The 20418-nt window shown below is 39.1% G+C and overlaps 1 protein-coding gene across 2 annotated transcripts; it reads left to right on the top strand.

Moving 5' to 3' along the window:
* Positions 1-983: 983 nt before the first annotated feature.
* On the top strand, positions 984-17697 carry LOC131972297 (plakophilin-1). 2 transcript variants are annotated; one of them, XM_059334110.1, is made up of 15 exons: positions 984-1301; positions 5332-5447; positions 8302-8496; positions 8601-8788; positions 9677-9827; positions 10104-10311; positions 11226-11394; positions 12118-12235; positions 13797-13964; positions 14061-14237; positions 14527-14680; positions 14786-14972; positions 16207-16291; positions 16875-16979; positions 17130-17697. In XM_059334110.1, the coding sequence occupies exons 1-14, from the start codon at positions 1115-1117 to the stop codon at positions 16947-16949; spliced, it is 2178 nt and encodes a 725-aa protein (XP_059190093.1). In that variant the 5' UTR covers positions 984-1114; the 3' UTR covers positions 16950-16979; positions 17130-17697. The 2 variants fall into 2 exon arrangements, with proteins under 2 accessions (XP_059190093.1, XP_059190094.1); XM_059334111.1 differs by having other exon boundaries at positions 17110-17697.
* The last annotated feature ends 2721 nt before the right edge of the window (positions 17698-20418 follow it).

Raw genomic sequence — 20418 nt, 5'->3', positions numbered from 1 at the left:
GAGGCCAAGGGTGTGGTGGGAAAATGTCACCTGCAGAATCTTAGCCAAAACAATCCGGTTATGCAGAGAGCATATGCTCATAATATCTCCTTTTTTCCTCTCACTCTCACTCTCACTCTCTCTCTGTTCTTCTCCTGTCCATCTCTGCCTTCCTCTTCTCTCTGATCCTTCCTTTTTTCTTTGTTTTCTTCTCAAGCTGAGAGGTGCTTAATCATGCTGTCTCCCTCTGTGCTCAACAATTTGCCTCCAGGCAAATCAGGAGTGAAAAGTGGTCCAACTTAATCTAGACCAGAGGCTGTTGTGGAAAACAAAAGTGTAGCTTCTACAGACAGTAGGTGGGTAATTTTGTCCATAACTTTTGGTATGAAGGAAATCTGACTGAGGCCTGCAGGATGATATGAAATTTAAATCATGATGATCTAATTCAACCATTTTCATGTATTTACATTTGATTAAAAAATATTCTGCACACTTGACTTCTTTTGTTGTCTTGTCAGAATTAAATAATTAAGCTTTTATTTTTCATTTTTCAAAATGAGCTTTCTCAAACTATTTTATAGGCATATTGTTTTTATGTTTTTTTTTACTATAGTAAGTATATATATATGTGTGTGTGTGTGTGTGTGTGTGTGTGTGTGTGTGTGTGTGTGTGTGTGTGTGTGTCAGTTATATGTTTATCAGAATCAGAATTTTATTTGGCTTTGTATGCACTCCTGGTTTTTACTTTGAAATTCCCCAAATAAACTTTTCAAATAAAAAAGGAGATAGGATATTTATGCAGATCCCCTCCTTTGTGAATCAGCTGCGCAGATGTTACACACTGGACTAAAAGTTTTAATGTAGTCCTATGCGTGCATGGCTCGGCCCCTCCCTTCCTTTCGCACCTGCATGTGAACTCTCCTCTGTCCCACCTCACGGGGCGCGGTCCGGAGGGTGGAGTTCACCGGCGCCTCTCTGGGAACATTTCTCCTCTTTGCATACTTGGCTCTATCCGCTGCAGAGCCCGCGTCGAGCCGCACTTATTCCCTCTGGGTCTGCACTTTATCTTGGAAACTTGTTTTTTTTTGTTTTTTAAAAACCGAACCGTTCACAGGAAAGGACACCGCGCCGGAAAATGACGATGGCCCCGGAGCCGCTACGTTCAGCGACGTCTATCAAGCCAGCGGACGACACGTCCCTCATGGTGCCCTCCGACAACAAGCTGCGCACGGGACAGCAGCGCGTGCTGGATCAGGTGTTGACCATCAAAAGGAGCAAGTCCAAACAGGGGAAGAACGGCCAAATTTCGCCTTCGCCAACAAGTATGAAAAAATGCTTTATACAACAACATCAAAGTCTTTCAAGCATCATATCTTACGTTTTGTAGAGCTTTTTTTTCTGTGTTTCCTGAAAAATGCGTCACACAATTCCCCCAAAGTTGCATCCTCCAAACGGGCTGTTATCCTGTGCTGCGTTTGAGGCTCAACTGGTTTATTTATTGGCTGAAAAGTGGGCATTTCCACCTATAAGAGAGCTTATCAGGAGTCGAATGACAAAGGGGAAGTTGTATATATATCGTTGGTGTGTGTCGCCTCTCAGGTGATAGCTATCTCAGGTGTGTACGCATCTATCAAAACAAGCCCCAAAGGTCATGTCGCTGGCGTGTAATGTGACCCTTTGCTTCCCGTTGAACAAAAAGTGATTTTTGTTTGTCTGCGACGAATCCTGATGATCCTGAGCGTGCCACAGCGGTTTCTGTCTGTTAGTTAGGAATGCAGCCCATGGGCTCTCACACAGCCCACACACAACAAATTACATTTTAGTCTTTCAAAACAGCTCTGGTATTTGGCTTTTACTGCAAGAAGCAGTATAAAGATCCACCAAAAATTGAGAAACAGCAATATTGTAATCTTGTGAGATGAGTGCTGCAGGCCTTCCCGCTGAGTTGAGATGACGATGTATACACACACACACACACACATATATATATATATATATATATATATATATAGAGAGAGAGAGAGAGAGAGAGAGAGAGAGAGTAGTAATATCTGTATGCTGTTTTGCTGTTGTACTGGCACATTCAACGCTTCAGGAGATTGAGAAGTTTATGGCACGCATGATAAAGATACCTGTAGCCTTTTAAAAGGAGCAGTTCAACCCAAATCAAAAATACGTATTCTCCTCTTACCTTTCACACTATTTATTACTTTAGATTGTTTTAGTGTGAGTTGCCCCGTTTTGGAGTTATTGTGCGTAGAGATGTCTTTTCTCAAATAATTCTCTTTCCAGAAATATCAATAATCCACAAATGTTGGTGTGAGCAGTTTCATGTAGGCATAACAGTAGTAACAAAACAGTTCCTCCATGAAACTGCTTGCAATAAGGTCTGTGTATTATCTTGAGTAAAGGGTCATGCTTTCTTGACAAATTAATTTTGATGCCACTTTGAGCACCACAAGGCAATTGCCTTATAGTCCCATTATACTCCTGAGAAGGTAAACATCTCTACAGCAGATATTTCCACAACTGGGAAGCATACACCAAAACAATCCAGATTGATAAACAGCTCTAAAAGTAAGAGGAGTTCAGTAATAACAGTTACAATTTTAGTAATTACAGTTTATATAGACATAGATCCAAACCAGAAAACAAAACTGTAAACGTAAACTTTAAAGCCTGTACACAAAGAATGCATTTCTGTCATGTGTCAGCTTCAAAATTAACTCTTTACTGCCTTTTTATTTGTCATTCTGTCCTTAGCTCTATATTCAGTATTTGGAGAGACTCGTGGCCTAAAAAGTAAGCTGAAGAGCTGACGAGAATTATTTTGCTCAGGGCGAACGTCTGCAAAACACATAACAGTAGACAAATACTGAATATTAAGAAAAACAAGCACAAGGTTGTTGTTACACACACACACACACACACACACACTCCTGAGGCTGCTCGTAACTTTACTATTGGGGTCAAAAATTTGTACAGGATAAGTCTAGCAGTGTTCATGAGTCATGAGTGTTCATGTTATCGTCTGATATTTATTGGATTCTTGCCAACGGGGATTTTCATTGTTAGCAGCAAAGATGATTTCTGTTCCATCGTGTTTAAAGGTGCAAGTCACCAAATTTCAAAAAGCAATACTGTATTCTCACTTATCTTGAGTTGTGCAGTGATCTTTTGGTTTAATGTGCCCTGACACCTCAGCTCATGCAAGGTGATTGGTATTTTGTTCATGGTGCTCAAAGAATTATAGTTGGAGGGAAAATAAAACCCCTTTAAAGCCCCAAAGAAGATACTGGGTGTTCAAATCAATGACACTCTTTCATAGATCTAAATTAAAGGGAATAAAGTGCAGATATGATTCAGCTGTGCGTCTTTCAGTGCGCAGTACAACTGGAACTGCTTTCTAGAAGTTTCCCAGGCAGATATCCTAAAACCTCAGTACATAAAATTGAAACAATCTGCTTTACTGCGTAATACTTGAGAGATAAACTATGTTTTTTCTGACTTTGGTGAACAGACCCTTGAAGGCCTTTTTTATTTGTTAAGACTTTAAGCAATATGTTTCCTTTAATGTGTAGACGTCGCGTCTGATAATGATGATGAGTATGCTGTTGTTTTGACAACCATAATCCCATAATGGTGAAGTCACAGATTTACATTGGCACAATGTGGCAGCGAGCCTCACATTTCCATGAATCATCCAACGTAACAGAAGGCTGGATATCCCTAAGATTACACACAATGTACAATGCTAAGTCTGTAAACTGTGACTGGCATTATGTCATGTCTGTCTTTCTGGCTGACTAAAGGAGTCCCAGTCGTGCATATTGACTTTTTATTTGAGTAGTTGAACATGCCCGGAGTACCTCTAACAGGAGGCACCCAGGATGCATCTGTGCCAGATGCTCAAAAGCCTCAACTGGCTCCTTTCTACGTGATGGAGGCTCAGCTTTACCCTGAGCTCCTCACCGTCTGAGCCAGTTGCCCTACAGAGGAACGACAAATTGGCCATTTGTATCCGCAATCTCATTCTTTCGGTCACTACCCAAAGCTCATCTGGATGCTTGGAACATAGCTGGAATTTAGCTGCTTTTATCTAATATCAGATTGATATCGGCCAATAACCAAAGGTATAGCTATCAATATCAGCACTGAAAAAGTTTCAAAATTCCTGGAATGTTCAAAGTTGGAGCTTTCCATGGGAATTAACAGGAATAAATGGGAATAAATTAGGAATTTACAAAATTGAAGGTTGGCTCTGACAGGGAACTTAAATATAGTTGGGGAAAATATATTTTTAGCATAATCTTGACTAAAACAACCAGATTTCATGCAAGTACACTTAAATATCTATGCTTTTCCTCAATCACATGCACATGTCACACTGCAGGGCTGTTGATGCCACATGGAGGCCATGCCCCGTACATGCACTGTGCATCCCTCCATCACATGTTAGTGACTTTTTTGGAGGGAAAGGGGCTGTTTTTATTTAATGGTGAGGGTAATATTTACATTTATGTTTTTGTTGTTCAATTAAATAATTGATTGTTCAATAAAATAATTAAAACTTGATAAAGTTCTACTTACAAATAAATCTGTTGAAATGTCATGTTTTTTCAATTTGGAATATTTCCAACATTCCCAAGCTCAACTTAAATTTTCCACCCCTTTGCAGCCCTAATCACTGCATCCCCAGAGTTTATACAGACACTCTTGGTGAATGAAACACAAATGGAGTAATTTTAAATAACCAAAGGAACACTCACGCAAACTAATCGATTAAGGGACCGCTTAGGGTAGATTTAGCAAACCTAAAACCAAACAAAACTAAATAAAAAACGAATTAAGTTGGCAAATGGAAAATGGTGGAGAAAAAAATGTTTATCAAATACTGTAATTTATTTCCAAAATCTTCTAAATCAGGAATTACATTTTTGAAATAAACCTATTATTGCTTAATACATTGGGGGTTTTTTTTTACATTGTTTTAGAATTTAAGTTATTTATCGATTCAATACTTTATTTATTAAGTCTGTACTTTAACTGTACGATTGACAAATATTCTTTATAAATTATTAAAAAAACAACACTTTTAGTAATGAATAGCAATTTAAACACACATTGTGAAACTTGATCATGTGTATATCAGTTACTTGCTCCTTGTGTGAGTTACTGATGTGCAAATGGTCATTTTTTAAGTCTTTAATTAAGGTGTATTTGATTTCTTTGCTATTCATCATGCTGTCCCTGATAACATCTTAAGGTTTAATAGACTGCCTATGTTACATTCCTCTTCTATGTATGTCTCCGTTGTTTATAACAGTCCTAATATGCCTCCTCTCTTTACAGGCTTGTCTCCGCAGAATTTGACCACATATGACTTTGTAGGCTTCAAGTTTTCTCCACTCAAAACAAACGCCTACAGCCGCACCAGCTCCGCTCAGTCGTCCAGCTACAGCAAAGGGGTAATTATTTATCTCATGTAACCGCACTGGTTATTGTTTTACAGGGTTTTATCACCAAATCAGTGGCGTAATGGTACATTAGTGTTGATCAGCTTTAAAGTTTTGAATGTTTTCTTCTATTGAGCCATTTGTTTCAATTCATGTTTTAGTATTAAATGATGTACATGCATTGTAATTATGTTATAGCTGCAGTCATTTTTGTCCAGTAAAAAAGGTTTGGTAATGCAGATTAGGCTGCTAAAAGCTGCATTACTTTTTGTCGATAGCATTATAACAATCAGATAATGAATACTATCAAATGTATAGAAGCAAAGAGCAATTTAAAGAAATTATCAATTTTTAGTGTCATCGTTGTTGTAAGCTTACAATAAAGACTGGAAAAACGGAAATTGCTAGCCTAGCTCTGGCCAAAGTAGGGCTGCAATGAACAAATATTTTCACATTGTTTTGTAAGAAAGATTATACCACACTTACACTCCTTGATCTCACGGTGCAGCCACATGGCTTAACTGGTGAGGCAATCTGCCTTTGAGTGAGGTACTGTGTGCGTTAGTGCTGAACTGTACGGTTAATATAATGACTAGTTAAAAGTTTTATATCTATCAGCCAGATGTGTGTGATTTACAGACTTTGGAAATGGACAACTCTTGTTTTTGAACGTCATTCTTAATTTGTTACTAAGTGTCAAGGTTAGTTCAACTCATTTGCAGTACTGGACTAATCAAAATTCCACAGTGGAGTAATGTTGACTTCATCAGCGTGGTTTTGAGTGTGTGTATGTGTAGGTGTGTGCTCTGGGTTGTCCTGATGTGACCTACTAACAGTGAGTTGAGGCATGTTTAGGGAGTGTGATGTGGTGTGGCGCTCCTGCTGATGATGGCCAATTATCGCTTCATAAGATAACTCGCTGTCATATTGTGTTTTTGCTTGTGTTACTCTCATTCTGCGGTCGAGTCAACTGTCACCTTTCGCAAAAATGTTATCTTGTTACCGTGTTACCATGACAATGCAAACCACAAGCATGTCTTATCTTTCGTGACTTTTGTCGGTGACTTCTCTCCCTATTTATACACTGAAGACAGTCAAGACTCTATCACTTCATGCTTCAATCACAATTAGTTTGTGGCATCGGAAAATTTCTTTGTTGGGTGGACTATTTTTTCACCAAGCTCAGCTTCGCAGGCAGAATACGCCTGAGAGTTAATGTGACCACTAGAGCAGCAGAACTGCACCACTTGAAATACAGACCAAAAGTCAAAAACACAATGTTAATGGCAAGTGGTCGAGCAGTTTAGAACAGAAGCTAATTTCCGTCAGTAAAATAAATTAATGATGAAAAAAAAATCCTGTAAGTCATTAAAATGAAAATCTTTGATGAAATAATGATGAAGTATCTCAAAATAATAATTTAGTATTGCAAAACTTATGAGAAACTTTCTCAAAACAATGGCTTACTTCTCTCGAAATAAATGACTTTGTATCTTAAAATCATGAGATTTAGAATAATTTGCGTTTTTCCTATTGCAGCACCACTGCTATAATCCTACTTTCAATTATGAATATTACATTATAAATCTTCAACTATACCTTGCTGTCATTTACTTATCTAAATAACAGCTATAACATTTAATAGTAAGTAATATTTTTGTATTTCTAACTAAGTTTTTATTCCCAACTAAGCTGCATCCCGCTGTTACTCTGTGCTGCTTCTATTTGCGCCACTGAATTTGCATCCGTGCCTTTTTGTTCAGCCTCAGATATGATGAAAGCTGCGGCGTCTCCGTCCGGCTACAGCCAAATGAAGTGAGAGAGAGTGAGGGTAAACACGATGTCAGTTCTTATCAAACATGATGCTTTCGCTGCTAAGTAACAGAACAAGCAGTCCGGTTTGAAACAGGAAAAAGAGTTAGTACACAGATGGTGTGTGTGTGTGTGTGTGTGTGTGTGTGTCCTTCCAGATAAATTCTGCATATCAAAACAGCAATGTTAGCTGTGATTGATTGTGAGAAAAAATACTTGCGCTGTGACGTTTATGATATACGTGCGAAGATTTCCACATCCTTTCCTAGTAATGTCCCGCATCTTCAAAGGGAATGTTCTTCTTTGCCAGATTTGTTTTGTTACTGTTTTTGTTTTTTTAATAAGCCAATAGGACTAATAGGATTTAGTTGTGAGGATGACTAATCATTTAAGCATTAGCTCAACATGTTCTTTCATTATGCTCTGGCAACGGCAAGTTTATTTCATGGTTTGTTTTTGTCAATGCTTCTATAGCGTGCTATGTACACACACACACACGCACACACACACACACACACACACACGCACACACACACACACAAAGCCACAAAAACAAACTAAAAATAAAGATGTGTAAAGCAAACCTAATGGCGTGAGATAAAGGTCTTCAGTGTCGTCAAGTTTGTGAAGACAGGTTTAACGGGTGCTGCGTCTGACTTCTACACACAAAGATCTTCTGTGAGAAACTTCTCCACTGTGCCAGCAGCCTTCCAACTAACGCTGCTTGAGTTTGTCTCCAATGACAGATATTATGTTACTGTGGTTTGTGTGACTGCTTGTTACCTTGAGCACAAACTGAGGGGGAGAAAGGGTATGCAGGCTTTTTGTCAGGTCAAATACCTCTGTCTTGGATTTCAGGGAACCTCTTTGAAAACTGTCTGAGTGTAAAGTGGGCTACCTACTTTCTTTTTTCTCTGTGACCTAGATTTTTTTCGACAGAGAACCACTCAGGTGATTCAGTGATTTAGCAGTTAATGGTGTTCCTGTTTGTCTCTGACAGCTAAGCCACAGTTTTGTACAACTTCTCATGCTGTGTTATGTGTGTGTCTATTAGATAAACACTCAACGGAGTCAAACTCTAAAGGCTGGAACCATTGGAGGAAGACATATCAGCTCCTCAGGCGTATGGGAGCAGCAAATCAACAATACCACCTGGCCTCGGGGTCCCAATGAGGGGCTGAAATCCGCTCGCAGTGACCCTGCCTTGGCTCATTCCATTTCTGTTTTTTCTGCACCTCCACCCGCTATGGTGATCAATTATTTTAAACTTAAATTCTAAAATGGCAAAATATTTTCATATAAGACCTCCACAGTGCCATGCTGTTTAAGCATTGTAAATTACTCTTCTTTTAGAGAGCCAAAGGGCAGGTCCAGAGCCAGCAGAGCCTCCAGACTCGAATAAATAGACAAAGCACCTATTCTATGACCAATGGCACGGTGATGACCTCCAGCCAGCCAGGTTTCGGCCGGCCCCCCTCTGCCGTGTCTCAGACTGACGGCAGGATGGGCACCATCAAAACGTCCAAGATAGAGCAGCAGTCGTGAGTTCACCCTGTTCCCTGGTGTTTTATTGACATTATCAGGCATTAACAGGGCTTAACATGGGCAACTTAATACTTTAACTAGGGCTGGGTATTGGAAAGAATCTGGCGGTACGATTCACATCATGATACAGGGGTTACGATAAATTCATATTTGTATGCCATATTCATATTTTATATCATATAATGCCACAAGGTGGCACATTATAGTCATAATGTAAAGATTGCACCACATGTTGGCTATTTCTTGCAACAAATAAGAATAAGATTGATATTAAATACAAAATTTATGTTTTTTATACCAAACAAAGAAAATCAAATATTTTGGTAAAATGTTTTATTTGGAATCTGATCCAAATCTTAAACTCGGACTGCCATTATTTTAGCGATTATTTTACATATAAACCTAGTCCCCCCCCCCCCCCCCCCAAAAACAAAATCGAAAAGGAATGATGAGTCATTATTTTGAAAGTTGGATCTATCTCCCCCTTTTTATTTTCGCTCATCCCCAAAACATTATCCAATCCATGACTCAGAAGAGTATCACAACACTGTATTATTACACCCCTACATCCAGCATCATGGTCCTACTTTTTGTGCAATCTGTCTAGGAAAAATCCTTTGTATTTAAGCTACTGATCAGTATTTTACCGTAAATTTACTGAAGGCTTTAGCTACAGCCTTTTCCATGTTGTGCTTTCTTGCTAGCTGCTTGAGGCCAAGAGTATTTGCAAAAGATTTTCATTCTAAGCCATTCATTTGTCTGGATTTCCCCAGGTATTATGTGACAAAAGAGCAATCATCTTATTATCTTTTGAATGCATGAGAAACCATTTCCTTGCATCTAATTTCCAAGCCTATTTTCTATCCCTGTGCCTGTTACTGCAGGGTGAACAGCATGGCGAACATGTCAAACATGCCGGACATAACCCTGAAGGAGGCCATAGAGTTCCTGTCTCACCCTGAAGAGAATTACCAGCAGTGTGGAGCTACCTTCATCCAACACACCACCTTCAAAGAGGAGAACGCCAAACAGGAGGTCCGAGTGCTTACACACAGACTCATAAATTGTACAGGCACGTGTACAATTTACACGTGTAGTGTAAGGGGTTGTCTTGTTGTCACATAGTGGTGATTTAGTGCGAGCGCTCTGTGGAGACCTTTGTGTAACCTACCTTGAGGGAAAGGGAGGAGAATGCATTGATCATCACACTTGACTACTTGTTGTGTTTGCGAAATACAGTGTTGGAAATACATTGCCATGCCTCTTAGTCTCATGTTTTCAACACCTTCCAATTACATTTCTGTGTCACAGGTTTTCCAACAAGGCGGAATCCCCGCTCTGGTAACCTTGCTGCGGAGCCCCAACACCGGGGTGAGCCAGGCTGCTGCAGGGGCTCTGAGGAACCTGGTGTTCAAAGACCAGGACAACAAGCTGCAGGTTCAACATTGTGGCGGTATAGCTAAGGCCCTGCAGCTACTAAAAGAGACCGATTCTACTGAGACCCAGAAACAAATCACTGGTAGGACATTTTTATTGGGACAGGACGGCACAATATTGGTTCAAAGGTTGGCCTACTGGGGCTCAACTAAAAAAGATTATGCTTCATCACTAAACGTCATACAGCCTGGGCAAGAACATGCTTTAACGTAACGCTTTTTATTGAATTACCTCTGCCAAGGAGGTTTTGTTTTCAGTAAGATTTGTTGGAAAAACTACTGACCCGATATTCATGATCTTGGTGGAAGGGTGTAGCATGAGCCAGAGAAAAAAAACCCAAATGACTGGGGCATTTTGTCACTTTGCAAGTTGACCCCCCCTTCTAGTCTGTATTGTTTTTCATTGAACATATAGACTGCAAAATAAATAGAATAAAATTAAGAAAAAATATAATTGTTCTCATAAAACTAACCAGTCTTTGCTGTCAGTTATGCTTACAATTCCTGCATTTACCCAGTGAAGGACATAATGATAATAATAATAATAACATAATAATAAATAACTAGAAGGGGACTCGGAGACGACCTTCACCAAGGTCATGCCGTATCTTACAATATTAACAAAAAATCTTAAATTTATTGGGTTTTTCCTCAGCCATTGCTCGAGACTTCCACCAAGTTTCATGAGCATTCAGCCAGCAGGTTTTCTGTAATCTTAAGGACAAACCTACTAACAAACAAACCACCCAGCATGAAAACACAACCTCCTTGGCAGATGTAATAATAATAATAATGACACAGGCTAATATCACACATGGCTCGGTAAACACACATAAAGCATAAAGGGGAAAAAACATGTGCTATTATTACTTCTTATTGTACCATATTCACATGCAATAACCATTTAGTTTAATACCTCTGACCACTGAACAAACTCAACAGCATGCTGCGTAGATAAATACTTAAGTCATAAATGACCGGGTGGATTACCTTGTAGGCCTGCTATGGAACCTGTCCTCCGCCGATGAGCTGAAGTCAGAGCTTATCGCTACAGCGCTGCCCGCCCTGACTGAGAATGTGGTGGTGCCATTCACCTGCTGGTCAGAAACCAGCACCAACAACAACATTCATCCTGATGTCTTTTACAGCGCCACAGGATGTCTGCGGTGAGAACATTTAATGATTCAATGCCTTTGATGGGTGGTTTGCTTTCAGAGCAGATATCAGATGGATAATGATAAGTTGTCACAGACATTTTTGTCAAGGCTGTGACTAGTCGATAGCCATAATGTTTTTAAATGATTTAAGTCTTCTTTGTTTGTGTTTGAAGTCTTTTTTTGCCAAACATTTTAAGATTTCAGCTTCTCCAGTTTGAGGATCTGTTGCTTTTCTTATGTCATTACAAACTAAATATCTATATATGGTAGTTATATAAGTTTTGGACTGTGGTCAAACAAAACATTTGACTAGGACCAAGGACTTTTTCAATGTTTTACATTGACAAAACAATGTATTGATTAGTCAAAAAATAATTGATGGATTAATTGGTATTGAAAGAGTAAATAAAAATAAATTCCTGACTCTTTTTAAAATTTTTGAGGTAGTATGTGCCTAATGCTTGAATCCCTATTAATCCTTATTAACAGACAAGGAGTCTCTTTTTCCTAGTTGGCAGTTATGTGTTGTAAAGGTATTAAACAATAGTTATCATTGTAACTACTTAATACTGGCACCGCTTTGTCGTGCCTAATCTCCACCATCAAGTTTGCTTACAGGGTGTGATGGTGCAAGATACATGTTGAGGCACTCACAGGTCTGTGGCTGTTATTCTAATGTGGACATGTTGGTGTTTCACTTTGGATTTAAATGAATGACTGAAATGTGTGCAGGAACCTGAGCTGTGCCCAGCAGAAGGAGAGGCAGGCAATGAGAGATTGCCGTGGCCTCATTGACTCCCTCATGAGTTATGTTCAGTCTTGTGTGGCGGAGGAAAACCCTGATGACAAGGTAAACTTGACAGATTTCCACCCAGAAATGACTGATTTTCTGTTTTATATCTCTATCTTTGGATTGTTGGTTGGACAAAACAAGCAATTGAATTGCCTCTTTTGGGCTTAAGGATATTTTGACAGACATGTTTTACTATTTTCACTTTATAGGATGATTAATCAGTGAATCAAGGAAGCAATCATTGGTTGTAGTCTTGCTAGAGACTACAACCAAATGACAGCAATTTCTTTTTCCGGCCCTACAATCAAGGATTATATGTCTGTTTATCAGGCTACACATTGTTTTTCTGACTCACAGTATTGCTATTTCTTCCACATGGTCCCTCTAACACTGAATTGCAGATGTGTGTGCAGGCGAGATGATCTATGGTTAGATTCAAGTCTGGTGACGTATTCTAGTTCACTCATAGTTCCTGGTAAACACATCTAATGTGTCTCTCACATTGTGTGTTCAGTCCTGATACTAAAAATATATCTGTTCCCACTTGTACACACATCTGCAAACACACACATGTAGATAAATACTGCAGGCGGAGTCAGCATGTGTATATATTTGCTGTATCCCATCTGCTTCAAAGTTGGACGTGTTGTGCATTGAGAGAACTTGTAACCAGTGGTTAGTTGAGTTACTTTTCCCTTTCTATCATCTCAAACCTGTCTGGCCATTCTCCTCTGACCTCAGGCACCAACAAGGCATTTTGGCCCAGAAAACTGCTGCTCACAGGATATTTTCTCTTTTTTGGACCATTCTCTGTAAACCCTAGAAATGGTGCGTGAAAATCCCGGTAGATAAGCAGTTTCTGAACAACCACCTTCAAAGTCACTTAAATCACCTTTCTTCCCCATTCTGATGCCGACTTTGAACATCAGCAGGTCGCCTTCATCATGTCCACATGCCTAAACGCATTGAGTTGCTACCATGTGGTTGGCTGATAGATACTTGAGTTAACAAGCAGTTGAACAGGTGTACCTAATAAAGTGGCCGGTGAGTGTACGTGTACGTGCTCATTTGTGGAAGTTTTGGGTGTGTGCTCTGTTTGCACAGGCTTCTTTTAATGAAGCAGTGGAGTATGATTGGCACGGTCTGTGTGAGAATATATGATGTGTCAGCTTATTTATGATGTGTCAGTGATATATTCTTGTAGAAAGTACAGTTGCTGCACTTAATGCATGCACAATATACAACTGAATCTACAGAAACTTTATCAATCTAGATTGTTTTGGTCTGAGTTGCTGAGTGTTGAGATATCCATTCTAGAGCCTTCTCTCCAATATAATGTAACTAGATGGCAGTTAGCTTGTGTTGCTGAGTCCGACTGAGAGTTAACCTGGAGAGTAGTTTTCGTGAAAACTACATGTAGAACAAATGACCACAAATTGGATGTTTCCTTTATTATATAGTGACAGTATTTATGCAACTGTCAGACTTGCAAACATGAATCATATATTTGATGCAATTTCTCTGGCTGTGGCTATAAGATATGGCAGGCCACTCAGAAAATAGTTCTGCTGTACTATGAAGTGTTGTAACAGCGAATAATTGATCTCCTCTCCTTTAGTCTGTGGAGAACTGTGCATGCATCCTCCATAACTTGACCTTCCAACTGGAAAAAGAGTCCCCTGAGTGCTTCAGCAAGTTCTTACCTAAGACAAATGGGAAACCTGGGGGTAAGAAAAGCCCAACGACTGGATGCTTCAGCCCCAAGAGCAGCAAGGCTCAAAAGGAGGTGGGCATCACATCTCATCATGTTGGTTCAATTCACGAAGGACCTTCAATCCAAGCCTCATCCCCTTTTCAACTCTTTTTCATCATTTCTCCACAGTTTTCATTTGATGCGCTGCGGGCAATGCCAGATGAGAGCACCCCATCAGGTGTGAAGTGGTTGAGCCATCCTAAAGCCATGCAGACCTACCTGTCTCTGCTGGGCTCGTCCCAGAAAGATTCCACCCTGGAAGCCTGCTGCGGTGCCCTGCAGAACCTCACTGCCAGCCAGGAACTGGTGAGTACTAACAATTGTGTGTGTGGTGGTAACGGACATTCAGATTGACTTAAGAAATGAGAAAAGCAACAGAGATAGATAAATGGTAGGAATAATGGCACAGCAATAACAACTGACTGGTTTTGTGAGAGTGTTTAGGAATTTAGATGTTAAGTTGAAGTTAAAACATGGGAAAGTGAGAAGCATGCAAATGTAAAATAATTACAATTATTTGCAAATATGCACAGCAGTGAAGTGGGAGACACAATTAATTCATTTTCCTTTTGCATTGTGTTTGCTTTCTCTCCAGGGCTCCAGTGTCATGAGTCAGCTTTTGGTTCAAAAGCTGGGGGCTATGATGCACATGCCAAGTCTTTTAAAGTCTTCCAACAAGAATTTGCAGAAGACCGCCATGTCCCTGCTGGGAAACATGTCTCGGACCAGCAGTTTGCAGAGCTCCATGGGTAAGGAAAAGCATGATGTTTGTTTTACAGAAGGCACACACCTGAATGTAGAGTAAGTCAACGTCAAGCTGATTTACTGTACGTTTTCTTTTGCCTTCTCTGTAGCAAAACAGATTCTGCCTGAGCTCAGCGGCCTCCTTTCCTCCGGCCCCTCAAAGTTGGGAAACTCTGACGACACTATAGCAACAGCTTGCAGCACAGCGCGGAGTCTGTTGATGGCGGACCCCGACTTCAGCAAGAAGTTCATCAACAATGAACTGATGTCAGCAATGGCTGATCTCAGCGAGAACAGGTGAGTTTGTTTGTTTGACTTGTGTGTAAAGACACAAGTCAAAAGTGTTGGAAAAGTGCTGCACAAATAAACTTGCCCTGCATTTGCCTTAAAGGGTCAGTTCACCCAAATTCCACAAAAACAATGTTTATTTTCCTTAAACTCACCTCTGGGGTTATTTAGCCATTCAGACAAATTTGACTTTTATTCGCTTATGTTTTCAGATTTCTCTGAGATTTCAGCCTTCACCCTGATACAATGGCAATTAATGGCGTTTTTCTTTGTGATGCTTACACCAATTAAAAAAACATTTAAAGTACTAACAGCAACACCTTTTTCCAGAGAAAGTCTTTCTACTTCTTTTCTTTTTCTTTTTTAATAAGTGCTACAATACTGTGTGATAAATTCAGTGACCTGTTATGTATACAAGAAAAATAAGAAAAAAAGGAACAGAACAGAATATAATAATGGGAATAAAAAACCCCACACAATAATAAAAACAAGTAATATTTAAAAGAGCGATAGACTTTTAGATGTATTAACAAACAAAAAAAGGTCAAGAGAGCCTGGCTAATTCGGACTTTAGGGAGCCCCTTAATGAATATTTTATTTTCTCCAACTTAAGATCATTTATTTGATCAATTGAGTATAGGTTGGTTGGTGTGTATCTTTACATTTAAATACAATAAGAAGTCTGGTGAGAAGGTAGCAGAAGATATACACTCAGCTTCTGTCTTACATAGTTTGTGGGGGTCTGGAGGGGCATCAAAGATGCTATGAACGGGCACAGGTCAGAAAGTCTTGATGTTACTTTGAGTCAGACTAATTGAGAGATTTACATGCTGCCAAAAGTTTCAACTGTAACCACTTTCTACCAAAAGAAATCATGAAGAAAACAATTAGCAGCATGTTCTGTTGATTTGTAATCTAACATGTGGCACAGTAGACTGCACAGATTTGCTGGCATTCTTTCTCTTTATTTGTTCAGTGATTATATACCAAGCAACCTTTTAATCTAATAGCATGCAGTTACTATTGCAGCTTATTGTCAAAGGTTACATAACATACAAACTGACACTTGGTCAACCTCTGTCTTAACTGTCAAACTATTTAAAATACCAGTGGTACAGGTGCTATCTTTAGTGCCTAAATTGCTTCGTTTTCTCACAATTCTTCCTTTTTCTGATCCTCCTTCATGACCTCTGCCCTTCTGTCTGCCCTTCTGTCTGCCCTTCTGTCTGCCCTTCTGTCTCAGGTCTTTCCCCAAAGGCAGCAAAGCAGCTTCCCTGCTGCTCTACAACGTATGGAATGACAAGACTTTCCAAGGTGTTGTGAAAAAGGTACATCAGAAAGACACAGACACAACACAAACCTATTATATCAGTTTAAAGCTGAGCACATGCTCACACTGCATTACACGAGCAGAGGGAGGGCCCAGCTGAAACGGCTGGTAGTGTATTATTACTCCTCTGGCGCATGTAATCACTTTCCCTTCCCATCTGCCACACCCAGAAGTTCAGTGAATACAGAAACAGTCACACTGGAATCCAGGCAGACTGGTTTTGGTTGCTCACTGTCTTATTATGGGAGGAGTAACACATAGGAGAGATGAAGAAGAGGTCAAGAAAGTCAGGGGTGGACAGGGTGGAGGATAAATACAACACATAAAAGTTATTCTTGAAGTATGAGCATGTGAGCTGACATGTATGATATGAACAGAAACACTTATATATGCCATAAATCAAGAAATAAGTGTCGCAACAGACAAGAGGGGGGGAAAAAATCCAGTTTTCACAGTGCCATGATTCCCCTGAGGCTCCCCTAAGTTGCTGACACAGTGCTCTTAATTATAGCAAGGGTGTGTATGTGCTTGCATCTGTGCGACACCCTTAACTGACTTTTTTGAAAACATTTAATCCACAGCTGGGGATGGGCAAATCGCTTTTTGTCAATGACAACACCACAGCAGCGCACAAGTCGGTGCAAGTCATTGAGTGACGAGTGAAACAGCACCACAAAGTCTGAGAGGTACAGTTTCCTCCCGAATGCTTCAATCTGCTTGTATTCAGATTTAAAAGCATACTTGGACCAAAAAAAGAGCAGAATTTGTATCATGAGGATTAAAACTTTTTCTCTGTCTTTCTCTTTTCCTACATAGACTCGTGTGTGCACTTGCAGATGGAAACCAGCATGTTTAGACACTGCTGTGGCCACACCCTTGCAACGAGGAGAGTAAAATTACATTCTTCACATAATAACCTTGTTGAAAGAGCCTATCAGTTAAGAGTGAATCATATGTTGTACATACAAAAGAGAGCTTTTAATTTCATGAGTAATCCTGCGGTGTTTTGTGTATTTAATTTGGATATGTTTCTGACTGTGTATATAAAGGGGTGAGTGTGTTTTTGGTAGGTGAAGTGTAGCTGAAACCCAGTTCTCCCAGTCTGAGAGCTGCAGAAAATATTATCTGCAGGGAAAGTTACTACAGGCATGCAGTGATTATTTAGATTCATTGTTGTGCATTGTCGTGTTGTGGCCTTGAGGACTGAGCAGCCAAAATGACAGTAATAAGAAAAATGTATTTTTGATGCTATCACTACAGATTGAAATCTTGTACAATGTTGTATTACTTTGTTCTGTTATGTTTCATTCTGTGATTCAGAATTATGTTTTATAAAAAATAAGCAGAAAATGCGACAAGAGTGCCTAAATAGTTAAAGGAATAGTTCAGAATTTTTGGGAAAAATGTTTGTTTGCTTTTTTGACCAAGAGTTAATGAAAAGTCTGACACAAAGCTCCACGGACATGTCTGCACATTGAATATAAAGCTGAGGCCAGCAGCCAATTAGCTCAGCTTAAGCACAAAGTCTGAGACAAGCAGAAACAAAATCCAAATACCTGCACCTCTAACGCTCACTAATTAACACATCATATCTAATATTTTAATCCCTACAAAAACCACAATGTGTCTTTATTAAGCTTAGTTTTTTGTGCGTTACACAAACAAGATATAAGGTGTTAGGAAGTAGGAGCATGTTACTTCTGGACAAAGCCAAACAAGCTTTCCCTGTTTCCAGCCTTTTTGCTAAACTAAGATCAGCAGCTGACAGTAGCTTCATATTAATCAAACATATATTATATATCAGACTCTTGATGAGAAAGTGTATGAGCATATTTCTGAAAAACTCAAACTATTTGCGCAAAGTGCAGTACTAAAAGCCTTGTTATTGTCTATTGCTTTGTCATAAACATGCCTTGCAATATTTAGTTTTGTTGTTAGTTTGTTTCCTTGCATAAACTGAGGATTTGAAGACAGAGAAGTATTAAAACATAATACACAACATGTGACACCAGCTGTGCCCATTAAGTTAAGAGAATTGGAGCATTATTAACAATTATCCCCTTAAACAACTGTTTTAAAGTCTAATATGAAATGTATCAGCAGTTGACACAGCCAGGGTCAGCTGCTGGCTGCACTAAGAGTCTTTTAAGTCTTTTCTTTGATCTGACTCAATAGAAGTCACTAAGAGGATAATGAAGCTGAGGCTGCACCCTCGAACTTAGGTCTAATGAATTACGATCTGTGTGCACCACCTCAGGCGAGAGGAGGAGGAGGAGCTGCTGCACATGCAAAATATATAACAAATGTTTTATTTTAAAATGTGGTTCCTCATCTAAAACCTTTTCAATGTGATTTTTGATACTTTACCTATAAGGGCTCATTACAGGGTATCTGCTTTCAGTCTTTTTAACTGAGAACTACTTTTAAATCCTCTGCAAACTCCAATTCTTTCTGAAGACCCAACATTACAAATCATTGAAGCGAAGACATGAGATGTTTGGCATCTGCATGTTTCTCCATGGCTCCAATGATATGCTGCAGCAGACTGTTTTTATGCTTGAGACGAATAGTCCTGCTGAGGTTCATTTGCCTCGGGGAAGAGTGATGTCAGTATTGGTTAGAATGTATTTTAGGAGAAATGTGTGTGTTGCATATAATTAGGAGCTTTCCCTGTCACTCAGTCTGTACATAGAATAAATAACAGATATGAAGACAACAGTGTAAGTGGTGGTCTTTTCTTCAACAACCAACTTTCAAGTAATTCAGTGTGCAAACAAAATTCATACTATGTGCATATATACATATTGGCCAATATTAGCCTTGATAGGTATCTGCATATATGTTGTCAGATATGCACAGATACAAAAACTTTATTTACTGAACATAAAATGCAGAAAATGATGCTTGGTTGATTTATTTAAGAGCTATTTCTTTAATTTTAACATAATAATGTTAAATATCAGCCATATCAGGGCACAACTCACATAAAACAGGCCTCGGCTCAAAAATTCACTATATAGGCTGCTATATAGGTTATTGCTGAATTTCTCCACTTTTAAATTGGTATCAGGACTAAAAAAAATCCCTTATCTATTGAATAAACTTTTCTTAAGATAAGTTAGAACTTTAATTTATCCCCCAGGGAAATTGCTGTGGTGTGTAAGATTTCTTTTGGATCCTTTCAACTGATTAAGCTACAAAGTTTTCATTCCGGCAGGGTTTTGTGGTCTGTGTGCCTGCATTTCTCTATGAAACTATGAAAACAAAATGCAAATTTCAGCTCCATTTTCTAAATTGGGTGTGAGGGTCTGACTGAAGCAGGTTGGTGAGATGATTTTAAGACTTAAATGCAATGTTTTACCAAAAAATATGTTTCTATTATTCTTTTGAAATATTCACAATATAATAAAACATATTTATTGTATTCTGCTTCTGCATGATTTAGATTTGGATATGTCTTTGCCTGCAGGCTTTCAGCCCATTTGTTTTTTTAGCTACGGTTTACTGGATGAGCAACATGTTAACTAAACACTATCAAACCACTTTCAACTGTTGTGCCTGTTCCGGGTAACTTCATACCCCGGTGCTGTTATGATAAGTAAAAATTTTGGCTGGCTCATTTGTTTCCATGGTCTGTGGACAAACAAAGAAAGCCTCAGTTCCTTGTCCTATTTTCAAAGAGGTAGCCAATTTGTTTGTATTCTTTCATCGATTTGTATCACTTTTATCATTTTCAAGGACTACACAACTCAGGAGAGGGACAAGTCTAGTAAATAAATAATAAATCTCACTGTATGCCTAATATTTTATGGTTCAAAGCATCATAAAAGAGCAACTCCACCGAAAGATGCTTTTGATTCATTGAGATAAATTTAGTACAATTCGACTACAAATCCATAATTCATACCATACCTGAATGGTCTGCTTGTTTCATGACAAGTTACAAATATTTGCATATTTTGTGCAACATCAGATGACTTAATTTGTTTATAGTTTTTCATAGGTGTCTCATAAAAACCGAGAATGTTGGAAGCAGGAACTTCCAAAGAAACTATTTTGTCATCTGAAGGATTTTCCCACCTGGATTACAGTTAAATAAAAATAATTCATTGTCTTCCAGCAATA

Source organism: Centropristis striata, chromosome 5 (assembly GCF_030273125.1).
Source record: "Centropristis striata isolate RG_2023a ecotype Rhode Island chromosome 5, C.striata_1.0, whole genome shotgun sequence".
In the NCBI taxonomy this organism is placed as follows: Eukaryota; Metazoa; Chordata; class Actinopteri; order Perciformes; family Serranidae; genus Centropristis; species Centropristis striata.
The sequence above is the reverse complement of the archived record's forward strand: the minus strand, read 5'-3'. Positions and strand labels throughout refer to the sequence as shown.